The following is a 15,759-nucleotide window of genomic DNA, read 5'->3' as shown; positions in this document are numbered from 1 at the left end:
ACGGCCCTGCTTGTTTGTCCCCTAAAAATTCGCAAACAGAAAATTTTACAATGATTTGCTGAATGCGGTTGCTTGGATGTAAACATTTTTGTGAGACCTACTATAAACAATCGTGACATTTCACAAAAATTCATCCAAAAATACTGTAAAACTTTGTGGAGCAAAAACCTCCACAAAACTTTACGTTTTTATTTTCTTCTTTTCAACACAATCTAAGAATATATCCAAGTTGACACCTCTCTCTTTCTCTCTCTCTCTCCCCCACCTCTATCCTTCCTCATCATGATTGTTCATGTTTTAGTAATTAAAATAAAAAGTGGCTGAAATCGTATATAACTCATTTTCAGCTCACAAAATAGTCATTTAACTTATATTTTTGTTTTGCTTTGTTTTAACGAGCAGCACATACTAATCACCGTAGCATGTGTTAACAGTTAAATATAGTCACTTTTTAAGTGAAGAGGCTTGTAGAAATTTAAAAGTGTGACCTGGGTGTATACCCAATCATTCTTACCATCTCAACTAATCCTTGATGGTATAATTCACCCTATATGAATATCTTCGTTAGTTGACAATGAAGGTGCCACTTAGCTAAGTGGTAAGGCTTGAGGAGAGTTGATCCCATAACCTAAGGTTCAAATCCTCATTAATCAATAGTCCCTTGCTTGCTTAACAAAAAAAAAAAGCTTAGTTAGTTGATACATTACCTATCAACCCACTAATATGGATTATGTTAAATATAAACTCATTTGCTCATGTTAAAAGTCTGTTTGTGTTTGGTTTTTACTAATGACAATGGTGGGTTTGAGATTTATTTTATTTATTAATTTAACTTTTTGGCTGGTTCAAATTGGAAGATCGTTCAAATGTTGGTTCAAATGGGTAATTGTCTTTCACATGTTAATCCCTTAGGGAAATGAATATTGATTTATAGTTTTTCAATTTGTTTAAAAATGATGGAGCCAAATGTCAATTTCTTTAAATTTTAAATTAAATTTTATAGGAAAAATAGGAATTTTCAAAGAAAACATAAATTACATTTTTTTTTTTTTAAAATTTTTGGAATAACCAAGCATGCATAAAATTTTGCATTGGACACAACCAATCACTCTAATTGCAAAATTATGTAAAATCCGATATAAACGCACAAAACTCGGTTGATTGTCTCGTCTGACTCAGATGAGTCAAACGAGTTATAATATCGAGTCAACTCGAAGTTCATATGAGTCGAGTTCACTCGGCCGAGTTTTAAAACATAGGGATGTACCACATGTCATTGTTTGGTAGGTAAGGATTTAAAACACCATTTACAACAATTCTAACCGTCAGATCAAGAGATCTGTCGCCCAGGGAAGAGGCGCCTAGTCGCCTAGGTCTAATAATAAATTAATAAGAATCGCCACTAAGACGATATACTCGACAGTCGACACACACGAACAGTCGCGCAGAGAGAAAGAGAGAGAGATGTCTCGGTTACTGGTACAGCAGCCGATAGGGCAAAAGAGACTAACAAACGTGGCGGTGGTTCGTCTGAAGAAGCAAGGTATGCGATTCGAGATCGCTTGCTACAAGAACAAGGTTCTCTCATGGCGTTCTCATGTGTAAGAACAAACCTCTCTAATTCTTACCTCTTTATTTATTTATTTAAAAAAAAAAACTCTTATTTTAAAATTAAATTAAAATCGGAGATCTCTATCAAGGTGGCTCTTTGATGATTGATTTGATCCCATGTAAGAGAAAAAAAAAAAAAGAAACTGAAATTTTAACCCTTCTTAGATCAAAGCTACGATTGGTGATTCACAGAAGAAAAAAACTGTAAAATCTGATCCGATTTATTGAATTTCATTAATATTTGACTCGATATAGTTTACAAAAACTGTGAAGTTATGAAATTTAGGTTTATATTTTAGTAGTTTTAAAGAAGGATTGCTGGGATAAATCGAGGGGTTTAGGTTGTTTTAGAACTTCAGGTTTTTTTAGAACTTCAGGTTTAAAGGGCTAGCAAAGGATTTTGGTTACTTTTTATGGTAGAACTGATTGGATGGAATCAATTCTGTGGGCATTGGTTTAGGTCTTAACAGTTGTACATGCCCAAATCCAACTTCTCTTTACAATGATGATTTGAGATCCATGTTAAGGGTTCGGCGCACTATTTTCTGCAGGTCGTCCACCTGTCACAATCTTCCTTTTTAGTCTCCAGCACTCGCAGTGCAAGCCTAATTCTCTCATAGTCAGAGTTCCGTGGCATGACATAGTTGCTAGGCTAATATACTCAATTTTTAGCTCATCATCATGTCTAGTGAAGCATGTATGTGTTCTAGTTTACAAAGAATCATGTAGTAGTACTAGTTGTCTCAATGGGTTTGCATATTGCTGCAAATGAATGGCTTGTGGTACCCATCTTTTTCTGTGTTGTCCACCTTATTCTAGCTGAAGAATGATAGTTCATTTTTAGGGTGTTTATCCCATTTCATTGTTTGTTTTTAATGTTACTATAAATAATAGTTGGGATAGGAGAGCAGTCATTATCACTAAGGGAAGTTTTTTCTTTTGATGACGGGGGTATGCAAATTTGCGTCTGACTAGTGAGATCGGAAGAGCCAGAGGCTGGGCCAAGGTGTGTGGCTCCCATCCCCCGGGCATGTGCATTGCCCGCACATCACATGCACCGGGTAAGTGGGGGTGTGCCCTTGCATGTGGCACCGAGGAATTATTGCTCATACTGGGTATTGAACTCACAATCTACGGACTTACTCTGCTTATCGGTTTGAAATTGCCATTCACTAAGGGAAGTCTTATTTTCATTTTTTTTTTACTTGTCCCTGTGGTTTTGCTCTAGAAACTTCATCGACCATGTATTCTGTAGTTAGTTTTGTATATTTTTTTCCTGAAGTCCCTTTGAATGCATCAAGAAGCTACTTCCCTTGGAACTGTTTGTTCTCATTTGTTGTGAATTTATGAAGAACAATTGCATGAGGGTTGTAACTTGTGTTTTTGGAGTGAAGTCTACAACGAAGCGAAAGGGGTCTTCGATGATTTTATGGGGAGATGGTAGTGGGTTGGTAACATATCTGTGTAGCAGTGCCTTGTGTTTTGGCTCACTGTTTCTGTTTTTTCCTTTTTAGTTGTTGTTTCCTTCCTTGGTTTGGCCACCTCAGCCATGTCCAACAAACTGCGTAATAGAAGCTCTTAACAATTCTGTGCTATTTGTTAGCTTTAGATTTTTTTAATTAATTCTCTCCCTATATGAGCATTTAGAAACTTGGTTATACTTATTGCAAGTTGGGGACCTTCTCAATCCTGTGTAAGTGTGTGAACGAGGATTTTCAATGGGTTTTCTCCGGGGTTTATGGTCCCACAATCACTAGGGAGAGACAACAATTTTGGGAAGAATTGGGGGACCTTGAGGGTTATTGGGATAAGCCGTGGGTTCTAGGTGGGGATTTTAACGTCATCAGATTCAACAATGAAAGGAATGGAAGGCAAAGAATCACTAAGGGAATGAGGGAATTTAACGCTTTTATAAATAGATTTGACTTAATGGATTTACCCTTGCTCGGCAGAAAGTTTACTTGGACTAATAATCAAGCGAATCCTAAGATGTCTAGGTTAGATAGATTTCTGGTAAGCGGGGAGTGGGAGGAGAGGTTTGGTAATGTGGTGCACACGGTAGCCCCTAGCCTAGTTTCGGATCATACTCCAATCATTATTGAGGCGGGGCAACATCGAACTAGACCAATTCCTTTCCGATTTGAAAATATGTGGCTGATTTACCCGAATTTTGCAGATCGAGTCAAAGATTGGTGGAGAGAGTGTACTATGGTGGGGCACCCTGGGGTGGTTTTCAAGAACAAGCTCAAATATTTGAAAGAGAAATTGAAAGGGTGGAATAAGGAAGAAGTGGGGAGGGTGGATTTGAGAAAGGGGGAGATTCTCAAGGAAATTGGTGTCTTAGATTCCAAGGAGGAAGTGGGGGGACTAGAGATAGAGGAAAGGGTAAAAAGGACGGAGCTTAAGTTAGAATTTCAAAATATGACTTTGATGGAGGAAATAAGTTGGAGACAGAAATCGAGGATCAAGTGGCTTAAAGAGGGCGATAATAATACTAAGTTTTTCCATAAGATGGCCAATTTTCATAGACAACATAATCATATTACTAACTTGAAGATCAATGGGATTATGATGGATGGAGAGCAAGACATTAGAGAGGGGGTAGTGGACTACTACAAAGAGCTTTATAGGGAAAGAGAGGATAAAAGACCTCGTCCCGACAACATCAACTTCAATGTACTTACTCATGAAGAAAAAGTTTGGTTGGAAAGGCAGATTGGGGAGGATGAAGTGAGAGTAGTAGTTGCTTCTATGGGTGGAAACAAAGCACCGGGGCCAGATGGTTTTACAATGGAATTTTTTAAACATTGTTGGGATATCATAGCTGAAGATTTCATGAAAGTTATTTGGGAATTACTAGAAAATAATTGCTTGGACTATGGTCTCAATAGTACATTTGTAGCTTTGATCCCAAAAAGAGTGGGGGCGGACGATGTGAGTGAGTTTAGGCCAATTAGTTTAGTGGGGTCGGTGTACAAAATAATCTCCAAGGTGTTGGCTAATAGACTGAAAGTAGTCATGAAAAATTTAATTGGCATGGAACAAGGTGCTTTTCTTAGGGGAAGACAAATTTTAGATGGTGTGTTAATGGCCAATGAATGTGTAGATTCTAGGATTAAAGACAAGAAAGAAGGGCTCATAGGGAAAATCGATATGCAAAAGGCGTATGATCATGTGAGTTGGGATTTTTTGGAGTATATGATGGGTAGGATGGGATTTGGAGCTAAGTGGATTGGGTGGATTATGAAGTGTGTGTCTACGGTTTCTTTCTCGATCTTGGTCAATGGTAGTCCGGCAGGGTACTTTAGGAGTTCCAGGGGTTTGAGACAAGGGGATCCGTTATCCCCATTTTTATTTCTCATAGTGACAGAGGCTTTGGGGAAACTGTTCAAGAGGGGGGTGGAGATAGGAAGGTTATCTGGTTTTAGAGTGTCCAATGAGGGCCCGTTGATTTCGCATTTGCAATTCGCAGATGACACCATTGTGTTTTTAGACCCTTCAGTAGAACAAGTGAGAGCTCTACGGGTTTTATTAGGATGCTTTGAAGCAATTTCAGGGTTACATGTCAATCTGCAGAAGAGCAAGTTGTTTGGGGTTGGAGAGGTGTTGAATATTTCAGTTTTAGCAGCTATCTTGGGGTGTGGTAGCGATACTCTTCCCTCTTCCTATTTAGGTTTACCTTTGGGAGCTCCGTACTGTAGTAAAAACATTTGGGAGGGAGTTATCGAGAGAATGGAAAAGAAGTTGAGTACCTGGAAGGCTAAATATCTTTCTAAAGGGGGTAAGTTGACGTTGATCAAGAGTACTTTAACAAGTATTCCGGTTTACTTCTTATCACTGTTTTCGTTGCCTAAATCAGTGGAAGTTAGGATTGAAAGACTCATGAAGAATTTTCTGTGGAATGACAATAATGGGGGAAGAAAGTATCATTTGGTGAATTGGAAGATGGTTTGCACCCCTAAAAAGAATGGAGGTTTGGGGATTAGAGGGTTAAGACTAACGAATAAAGCTCTCCTGGGCAAGTGGCTTTGGAGGTTCGGGGAAGAGAGAGATAACTTGTGGAGGAAAGTGATTCAGGCGAAATATGGAGAGAAGAGATTTGGTTGGTATAGTGATAAGGCTAGAGGCACTTACGGGTGTAGTGTGTGGAGAGGTATTCTGAAGGGAGTCGACAAGTTTGATAGGGAGGTTAGATATAAAGTTGGGATGGGGGATAAGGTTAGATTTTGGGAGGATTTTTGGTGCGGAACTTCACCCCTGTCTACTCAATTTCCATCCTTGTACGCTTGCTCTTTGAAAAAAAATAACACAGTAAGGCAGTGTCTGGCTCGAAACGGGACCACAGATTCTTGGGATTTGGGATTCAGGAGGAATTTCAATGATTGGGAACTGACGGAGGTATCATCTCTTCTAGATCTTCTTAACCCGATTCAATTAAGAGAGAACGAGCAGGACAGGAGGGAATGGTTCAAGGCTAAGGATAAGAAATTCTCGGTCAAGTCATTCTATTATCGGTTACTTCCGTTGTATGAGGTTTCCTTCTCTCCGACTATTATTTGGTCAGCTATTGTTCCTACTAAGGTGTCATTCTTTTTATGGCTGGCTTCTCTGGGCAGGGTCCTTACCTTGGATAATTTAATCTATCGGGGGTGGATAACTCCAAATTTCTGCTATCTTTGTTCTAGGGATGGGGAGTCGGTCAACCATATCCTTATTCATTGTACGTTCTCCCGTGTTATTTGGTCATTCTTCTTATCTCGTTTTCAGGTGGTTTGGGTTCTTCCCCTATCGTTTTTTGCTCTTCTAGAGGGGTGGAGTTTCAATATCTTCTATTCTAGAAAGAGGCTTCTCTGGGCTATCCTTCCATCCGCCATTGTTTGGGGTCTCTGGAGAGAGCGCAACAACAGGATATTTCTTAACAAGGAGAGTTCGACTCACACAGTGATATTAGAGATTATGGGGTTTCTTTTCCTTTGGTCGAAGATGAGTAAAGATTTTGAGGGAGTGAGCTTTCAAGATTTTGTGTTTAATTGGGAAGCAATTTGTCATTAGTTCCTTCTCTTGTTGGAATTGTATTTTCTTTTCTTTCGTTTTTCCTTGTTTGTGGGGGCTAACTCAGCCTCCTCTACTATTTTTTCTTCATTAATATAATTTATACTTATAAAAAAAAAAGTTGGTGGATGTAATCTTCATCTTCTTCCTTTGATTATAGAACGATAAAAGATATTGGATGGAAACTCTTGAAAAGGTAATTATTGATACTCTGCTTTATAAATTCTGGATACAGAGAGAAAGATTTGGATGAAGTGTTGCAGTCGCATACTGTTTACTCAAATGTTTCAAAGGGAATACTGGCCAAATCAAAAGATTTGATTAAGGCCTTTGGGACAGATGATCATTCAAAGATATGCTTGGAGGTCAGCCATATGATCTGTTTACTATTTCTTTTGGGATATTTATCTGTTTTGTACTCCCCCCCCCCCCCCCCCCCCTAAATGAATTATTATTTTGGAATAATATATGTTAACTGATCTAGTGTACTTATGTCAGATTTTGGAGAAAGGAGAACTGCAAGTTGCAGGGAAGGAAAGAGAATCTCAGTTGTCGAGTCAGTTCCGGGATATTGCAACAATAGTGATGCAGAAAACCATCAATCCCGAAACTCAACATCCATATACTATTAGCATGATTGAGCGGCTTATGCATGAAATCCACTTCGCCGTTGATCCTCATAACAGCTCAAAGAAACAGGTGCTTTGTTTAATGCTATCATAGATTATAACATTGTTTTTCTAAGAAACTTGGTTTTTCAAACTGGTTAGTGTTATTTCTTTGGATATGTAAACTGTATACATGTCTGTTAAATCCAAAAAAGATGAGGAGAAAGGAGGACGTCGAGAAGACCTACCTGAATACCTTACATGACCAACTCAAAAAAAAATAAAAAATAAAAAAAAATTGTAAGGAAACTAGGAGAACCATCAAGACCTTACATGCCATTTTTATGCACTGGCTCCCACACAACAAAAAAACTCATCAAATTAAAATCCCTTGACGTCTGAAATTGAGAATGTCGAGGTTCTTGCCCCTTGAAGACTTGATGGTTCTCTTTTCAGAATTTGTCACATACTACAAAGGGTCTCAAATTCTGTAAGATCTTCATCTTGAAGCCAAAATTCAGGGTTTACCAACTTTTGAAAAGATAAAGATTGGTCTAGGAAACGTCTGATGTGGATGTGAAAAAGAGATGAAATGGATCCAATTAGGAAAAGTGACAGTGGGTAAGTTTGAATTTAACAGATTCTCCAAAAGCCTGACATAAGAAGCAAAAATTTGCACAAATAATAACACGTGCAATGATGTGATCAATAGTCACATTTCTATTTAAGGCAGCCACCATATGAAGAAAGCCACCTTACAAGGGACTTGTGTTACCTTGATAATCATTGTTGTCATATGCGATTGCATATGAAAACTTCGATAACAAAATGGCATATGCAATTATATCATTATGCCATCGTATACATAAGTATGCCATGGAATATGCTATCACATATTGCAATATGTGATGTCATATGCAGTAGTGATGTAGATAGGCTTCCCAACACTTATCTCAATGCCTATGATCAAGTTAAGATGCGTCGAAGAAAAAAATCAGCAACATTGACTAAGGTGCTGTTTGTTAAACTGAAAAAAATAAGTGCTGAATAGCATTAAGCGCTGAAACTTATAAGTGCTGAAAAAGTTGTTTGTTTAGATGCTGAATCATGTTTGTTACACATTGCTGAAACTGGTAAATTGTCTTTGTTACCCTTACAATCATATTATACATTGTTTGCATGTTTCAAATGCTTATTTATTAGCAAACACAATAAAATATATTATTTCTTATAAAATTAAAATACAATTTATTTTTAAATAATAAATAATACTCAAATCTTCAATTTATAAATAACAATTTCTATTTATAAAAACCCACAAATTTCAAATTAAAAATAATAATGTCATACAAGTCACCAAAATTTGAAATCAACTTTAAAAGAACTTAATTTTGGATAAATAATTTTCGATGGAAATGAAGGATGTGTAATTATAAAAGCACCCTATGAATTAATAAGGGCAACCCACACTATAGCCATTTTTTGTTTTGTTTTATATGGGTTAAAGTTTTTGGAATGAGCAAATTTTTAGTGAGGATGGTCTATATGGTCTAGAGATCATCCTCACCAAAAATCAGTCTATTTTGAAACTTCTAACCCGTCAAAAATAGTTTTCAAAAAAAAAAAAAGGGACAATTTACGATTCTTGAACTTGTTTTGATAGGGTTAGAAGTTTCAAGATGTGCTGATTTTTTGTGAGGATGATCTCCTCATTGTAGAGATCATCCTCACCAAAAATCAACTCATTCCAAAACTTTTAACCCATATAAGACAAAATAATTTAGCTATGGTGTGGGTTTATTAATTTGTGGGGTGTTTATATACTTATCCATGTAATATAAGAGGTAATATCCTTTTAAGAATAAGGGCATACTTGTCCATACTCAAAAAAATAAAAGGCATACTTGTCTGTGTTGAAAAAAGCGAAGTGCTTACCGCTTCAGCACTTTTTTTCAGCATCAAAATAGTGCTGAATTTTTTTCACTTATTTTAAGTAATAAGCGCTGAAAATATATAGTAAACAAACGCGCTATTTTGACAAAAGTGCTGAATTTAATTTTTTTCAGTAATAAGCATTGAAAAAAATAAACACCGCCTAAGTCAAATCAGTAAAAATCGAGTCAACTCAATTGGATCAACTCAACTTGGTCCAATATTTGACCAGTCCTCAAGACCTAGTCCAACTTCTCTTAGGCCTCTTTCTTTTATTGAGTTTCTAGTTTTAAAGTTATTTTAGTAGTCCTAGTTAGTTTCAATTTTAAAAAGTTCATTTTCCTAGTTAGTTTCTAATTTGTTTTATGTTTAAATTTCGTTTTTATTCTTTAGGTTATAATTAGAAGTCCTTTTAAATGTCCAAATTGAGTTCTAATAGGATTAGAAGGTTAGTACTATGCAAGGTATTAAATTTTGATTTTGGTCAATGTTTCGGTTTGCTTGGAAATGGAAATATTTTGACATGTGTGGAAACAATTACAATTTTGTGGAAATTATGGAAATATTATGAAAATGATGGAAATATCACATAATTTTTGTTGAAACTTCATAAAATGATAAATTGCGCATGAAAACACAATAATATCATAAATTGCAATTAACTACATGTAACATATAAATAAAGATTCATAGCATTGCACTATATGTCGTTGGTGGTTGATACTTGGAACCTAGCAGCTAAAATAACCATAAAATTACATGGGAGCAAGGATATATGAGGATGTTATAGAAAAATTATTTCGAAAGTGTTGGACAGAAATATGGGTGGATTGATTGAAATTTCATTTTTTTAGATCAAATTTTATTGTTGAACAGTAGGTATTAAAACTTTGGCCGAGAGGTTGAAGATGACTGGGTTATGGAACAAAAATCAGAAGGTTTATTTTATTACAAATTGAAGATGAGGGCATTTATGTTATTTTACACTAGTATATAAGAGAAGACCGAGGTCAAGGGAGGCAATGTCATCAGTTTGAAGCCTTACGTATATCTCAATTATTTACCAGATTTGAAGGGTACAACCTTAATTATCTTAGGAACTTGTTTTTTTAAAAGTTGCTACTATGTTAGTTGTACAAGAAACTGCTACTTGTTACTTAAAAGTGGCCACATGGCATCTTTTAACATACTAACAATTTTATTGTTTGACAGCCAATACCTACTCAACGTTTAGGAGTGAGGATATGTTGTTAAAATAAACCAACGCAGTAAAAACTATCCTCAATGTGGCATATTTCTGTTGCTTGACAACTTACATCCTTATACTTCAACACAACAAATCTATACTCTTGAAATCTTGACTGATAAACCCACATACTTGGACCTTGTTTATGAGTTTCAACGGAGTGAGCCAGACGTTGATCTCTCCGAAGATGATGGCGAAGATGCTGTTCTCTGCCTCTCTCTTTCCTAACATACATAGAAGACAAACGAAACCCACTTCTTTTTCTTAATATACAAACAAAATATTTTGTGGAAATGATTTCATGTTTATGTTCTTTAAACTGTTTGATCGAAATTTTCTGTTCATTGAAATATTTATCAAAACAACCAATGCTTTCGGCCGAAACATATACAAAACGACTTTGTAACATAAATTTTGTTTCGCCAGCTGTCGAAATTGATATATTTTGACTGAAATTGATATATTTTGACCGAAATAATCAAAATATGTCGATTTTTAATATCTTGATAATATGTTATAGATAGATTAGGAAGTTACTTTTTAGTATTTTAGAAGGTTTCTAAGTTGTTATGGAGTTATCTATATAAGGAGTTCCAATAAACAAATTCAGTGAAGTAAGTTTTTTTGAAGATTGATTAATAAAATAAAAGCCCTTTCTTTGTGTTTTTAAGCATAAGAGCCCAAAATTGGTTCTTAATTTTAGTGTTTGCGATTAATTTTCATCAATCTCAAACTTAGATTGAAGTTTCTAGTCTGTTTTGCTCAACATAGAGATTCTTCATTATTCTTAGTTCTTGGGATTTTGCCATAGAACTTGATTTTTAACATAAACTCCAGGTTTGTGTGTTCTACCCTACATCAAGTAGGCCATGGCATATTTACCCAATGTTCAAAATTTGACCATTTGATAAAAACTTACTATTTTTTTTTTATAGATCTCATTTATTACCTCTCTCCCATTCCTATTAGCACTTTAATATATCTCTATTCTCATTTTAACTCTCTTCTATCTTCTATTCTCCTTTTAGCTTCCTTCTAACTTTTATTTTTTATTTTGACAATCTAACTAGATTTTCTACATCTTTTACTCTTCAAATCATTTGCGTCAAGTTCAAATACAAGAATCAAGATTCAATAAGTAAGATTGACGGATTTTGCAATATTCAAGAATTATGAATTCATCCTTCAAGAAATAAGATTTTGTTGTTTTTTTTAATACAATTTTTTAAGTTTATGCATTCTTACATGCTTGTTAAACCTACAAATATAATTAATTATAATGAAATTGAAAATACAATGAATACAAAAAATATTTTCTAAAATTATTGTAATAATTACAAAATTTTCTAATTTCTTTTGTTGTTGCTATTTTTATTAAAAAAAACATACAAAAAAGATTTTGTGTGATATGTGATCGCATATGTTATTGTGCCATTGCATATGCGCACAACATATGTTGATCGCACATCACCGCATTTGCTATTTGAAAACATTGCTGATAATGGTTGTAGGACAATCAAAACGAGAGACAATTGTTAGGGATTGGTATAGTAACTTAATTGAATACGCTTCACTCCAATTCCACATCCAAGCTTGGGGGTCTTTATTCGAATGAGAGATGAGAATGGTTGAGATTCGGAGGTATGGGGGACTTCTTATAGCATGACAAGAATGGAGACAAGAAACCCCACCTAGTAAAATGGAGGGTGTTGTGTGATGCCAAGAGGTATGGGGGTCTAGGAATAAGGGCAATAGGGCTTTGTTAGGAAAGTGACTTTGGTGGAGGTTCGGGGTTGAGACCAATAATAGTCTTTGGAGGAAGACTATTAAAGTCAAATATGGGGAAAGTTGGAATGGTTGGGAAAGTGGGGAGGTCAAGTCGTTGTATGGGTGTAGTGTTTGGAAATGAACAATGTAAGTTGGGTCGGAGTTCAAAAAGTGGGTGCGGTTTAAAGTGTGTAAGGGTGAAGGGTCAGGTTCTTGGAGAATTGGTGGTGTAGGGACTCGGCTATTTGTTTTGCCTTCCCTCGCTTTTACAACGTTTCATTAAAAAAAATGGATGCCATGTGCTATTTTCTTGAACCTTGAGGGAAAGGAACCTACATGGGACTTGGGCTTTAGAAGGGACTTCAATGATTGGGAGATGAAGGACCTACAAGATCTTACAACTCAACTTGACCAAGCGAATTGGGTGAATACGGAAGATAGTGCAAGGGAGTGGATCCATACTAATCACTTTATTTTTACTGTGAGCTCCTTTGCTTCGGGTATGGCCATTCCTACTAACCCCACCGTGCAATTCCTCTTTCATTTGGGGTTCGAAAGCTCCCTCAAAAGTTCGGTTTTTTACTTGGGTTGCATCTCACAGTAGATTACCTACTCTTGACTTCTTTATAAAACTAGGCTTTGTGACCCCTAATTGTTGTTTCCTTTGTTATTCGAATGGGGAATCGGTTGACCATATCTCGATTCATTTTGATTTCTCTCATTTCATTTGATCTCATTTGTTCAACTTTTTGAAGTTTATTGGGTCAACCCAAAGTCAACATTGTCTATGTTCAAGGTTGGGACTCTTACCTTGTTCTTGGGGAAAAATAAATTTTTTTGAAAATTGCTTCCTTTTGCAATGACTTGGGGGCTGTGGTTGGAAAGAAATAAGAGGATATTCAAAGGGGAAGTTTCGTCTACTAGATATACTGTGTTCAATGTGTTAGGGTTGTTATTTTTTTGGTGTAAACTTTATCCCGATTTCAAAGGGGTCTTCTTTGAGGAATTTGTTTATTGATGGGATTCCTGGTATATAATAGCTGAGCTCTTGTTTTGGTTGGTCATCACGACCGATTGTTGTAGTTACCCAAGGAGCACTGGATCACCTGTTGAACTGGATGGTTCTGGTGGATTTGGAAACACTGGTTTACACATCTTTCCATCCAAGTTCGATTTATTTTCTGTTAAATGGTATTCCAAAAGGTGATTTATCACTATCATCATATTGCAAGCCTTGTTCCAAACATTTGAAGTTAGCTTCACAAAACCTGTACATTTAATGCTATCCAGGTTCAGAAGTGATTGCACTCTGAATTTTATTCCTGTGTTACTCTACGTTACTTCGAACATATCTTAGTGTGATTTCATAGTCATCGTTACTTAGAAATGCTGAATTAAATGTACCCTGGTTAAGACTCAGGTTCTTGCTTTATTTATTTATTATCATACTGAGTGGCTATGACTTTGGTAAGTTTCAAGTAAGAACTTTAGTAGATATTTAATCAAATGATCACCATTGTTTTCCTTGTTTGATTGTAGCATATGTAACTCTATTGTAGTGTTTCTCCCTATCTTTCCATCTTTTTTCATCTGGTAGCCTTTTCCCGCAGGCCTTAGAAGTTATTCGTGAGCTTCAGAAGCACTACCCCATAAAACGCTCTCCAATGAGACTTCGACTTACTGTACCTGAAAAGAATGCCTGCTCTCTCATGGAGAAGCTCACTGCTTGGAATAGTAGCATTGTTTCAAAAGACGAATCTGGAAATCAGCTCTCTGTGGTAAGTCTGAAGTTTCTGAAACTTGGAGAGCATCTTGAATTGTTAAAAACTTTATATGTAAATCTTTATATTTCCTTTTGATTGGTTGGTGTAGCCTACTGTCTCCATCCTTGTGCTTAAAATGTTAAAGTCTTGGTTTTCACTGTTGAATTTTAATTTTAAATTTAGAAGTTCTGTGGAAGTTTGGTAGCCATCCATTTTCAAAACCATTGGGTGAGGCCCCCCAATTTTATTTTTTTGGATATGAGGTTTTCCATGAAATCTAGAGGGCTTTGGTGTTGGATTGCCATTGTGGTAATCCATTTTAGTGAACCCTCTTAGTAAGGCTTAAAATCTTACCAAGTTAGTATGGAACGTGTTATTCTTATTTATTTATTTGAAAAATTGTAGTCTCTAACAATGTTTGCCGCACAGTGTCCAACATACGGCTGAGATGGTAAATTGGTAATATATTCCTAGGGATTCCCTAAAAAAATGGATCCCTAGGAAACCTCTGTTTTTCCTCCTTTCTGAGCCATTCATTTGGCGTTGTGCATCAAGCATCATTGTAAAACAGAAAAGTCATTAATTTTATTGTCTGCGCAGAAAATGAAAGAAGAGAACTTGAAGAACCAACACAAATATCACACATTTATAAAATTTATTTAGCTGTATCTCGAATAATTTCATTTAATAAAGAAATAGAGAGGAGGCTTAGGAGGCCTCAGATTTATATCATGCATTGTATTTAAACCATGTTTACAAATTTTCAAACTAAGTTAGCATATGCTTTTTCATGATTTTTTATTCTTGCTGTGCAGGTTTGTGAAATGGAACCTGGTTTTTACAGGGAGTGTGATGTCTTGGTGAGGAATTTGCAAGGGAGGTTAGAAATACTTGCTGTATTGGTGCATTTCGAGGGTGATACCAGTGTTGATCACTATGATGACCATGAAGCCATTCCATCAAGCCATTCCAAGGACGACACCACTGATTCCGTAATCCGATTAAGTGAGAAAACACAGAAACAAGCCATCATCTCTACAGCAGTAAATGAAAATGCAGGAGAGGTCAAGCAGAACAGGTGCAGTACATGCAATGCAGCTGTGGGGGACGCCAAGCAATATCGGGAGCACTTTAAGAGCGAATGGCACAAGCATAACCTAAGGCGCAAGACCAGACAACTCCCTCCCCTCACTGCAGAAGAATGCATGGCAGATATGGAAATGGGTGATTTGAAGTCCGATCTGCAGGAATACTCTTTTTAAGGTGAACAAAAAGATTTTGTTGCAAGTTTTTGTCTCATGGACATGTACTTTGAATATATATCCACAATCTATCACACTTTTCAGACATTGAGTTAAAAAAAAATAATATATAAATAGAGCTGACAGATTGGATGATTAGGTACATATGTCATGTTCTTTACTGATTTTACATTACATATTTGATTCACATTGCAATTGATGATTGATCGAGAGGTGAACATAGCTATGATGTAGTACTAGTACTATTCTTTGAAGAAAAAAAAAAAAAAAACAGATGTCTATTTAATTGGAAATGTTGATAATTATTTATGGGTCTGGTTAATGTGTGCCCTTGCGGCACACGTTAAAGTGCAATAAATGCACTTTGGAAATTGGATTTTGTAGTGAAAATGCCCTTAAAATTTTTTGTTTGTACCAAAATACCCTCATATTCCAATTTCCAAAATGTATTTATTACACTTTAAGGGCTCACTTTAACAAGACCCATTATTTATGTATGGAGGAATGCCAACACCAAA

The 15,759-nt window shown here is 36.0% G+C and overlaps 1 protein-coding gene across 1 annotated transcript; it reads left to right on the top strand.

Annotated features, from left to right (window-relative positions):
- The first annotated feature begins 1,372 nt into the window (after positions 1-1,372).
- LOC147406607 (sequence-specific DNA binding transcription factor) lies at positions 1,373-15,383 on the top strand. The gene is made up of 5 exons (XM_086434739.1): positions 1,373-1,601; positions 6,899-7,028; positions 7,162-7,362; positions 13,827-13,994; positions 14,795-15,383. Exons 1-5 carry the CDS (start codon positions 1,465-1,467, stop codon positions 15,239-15,241), a joined length of 1,083 nt encoding a protein of 360 aa, XP_086290865.1. The 5' UTR covers positions 1,373-1,464; the 3' UTR covers positions 15,242-15,383.
- Positions 15,384-15,759: the final 376 nt, after the last annotated feature.

Source organism: Akebia trifoliata, chromosome 3 (genome assembly GCF_017979445.1).
Source record: "Akebia trifoliata isolate Shusen 1 chromosome 3, ASM1797944v1, whole genome shotgun sequence".
NCBI lineage: Eukaryota > Viridiplantae > Streptophyta > Magnoliopsida > Ranunculales > Lardizabalaceae > Akebia > Akebia trifoliata.
This window is presented reverse-complemented; position numbering and strand designations above follow the sequence as displayed.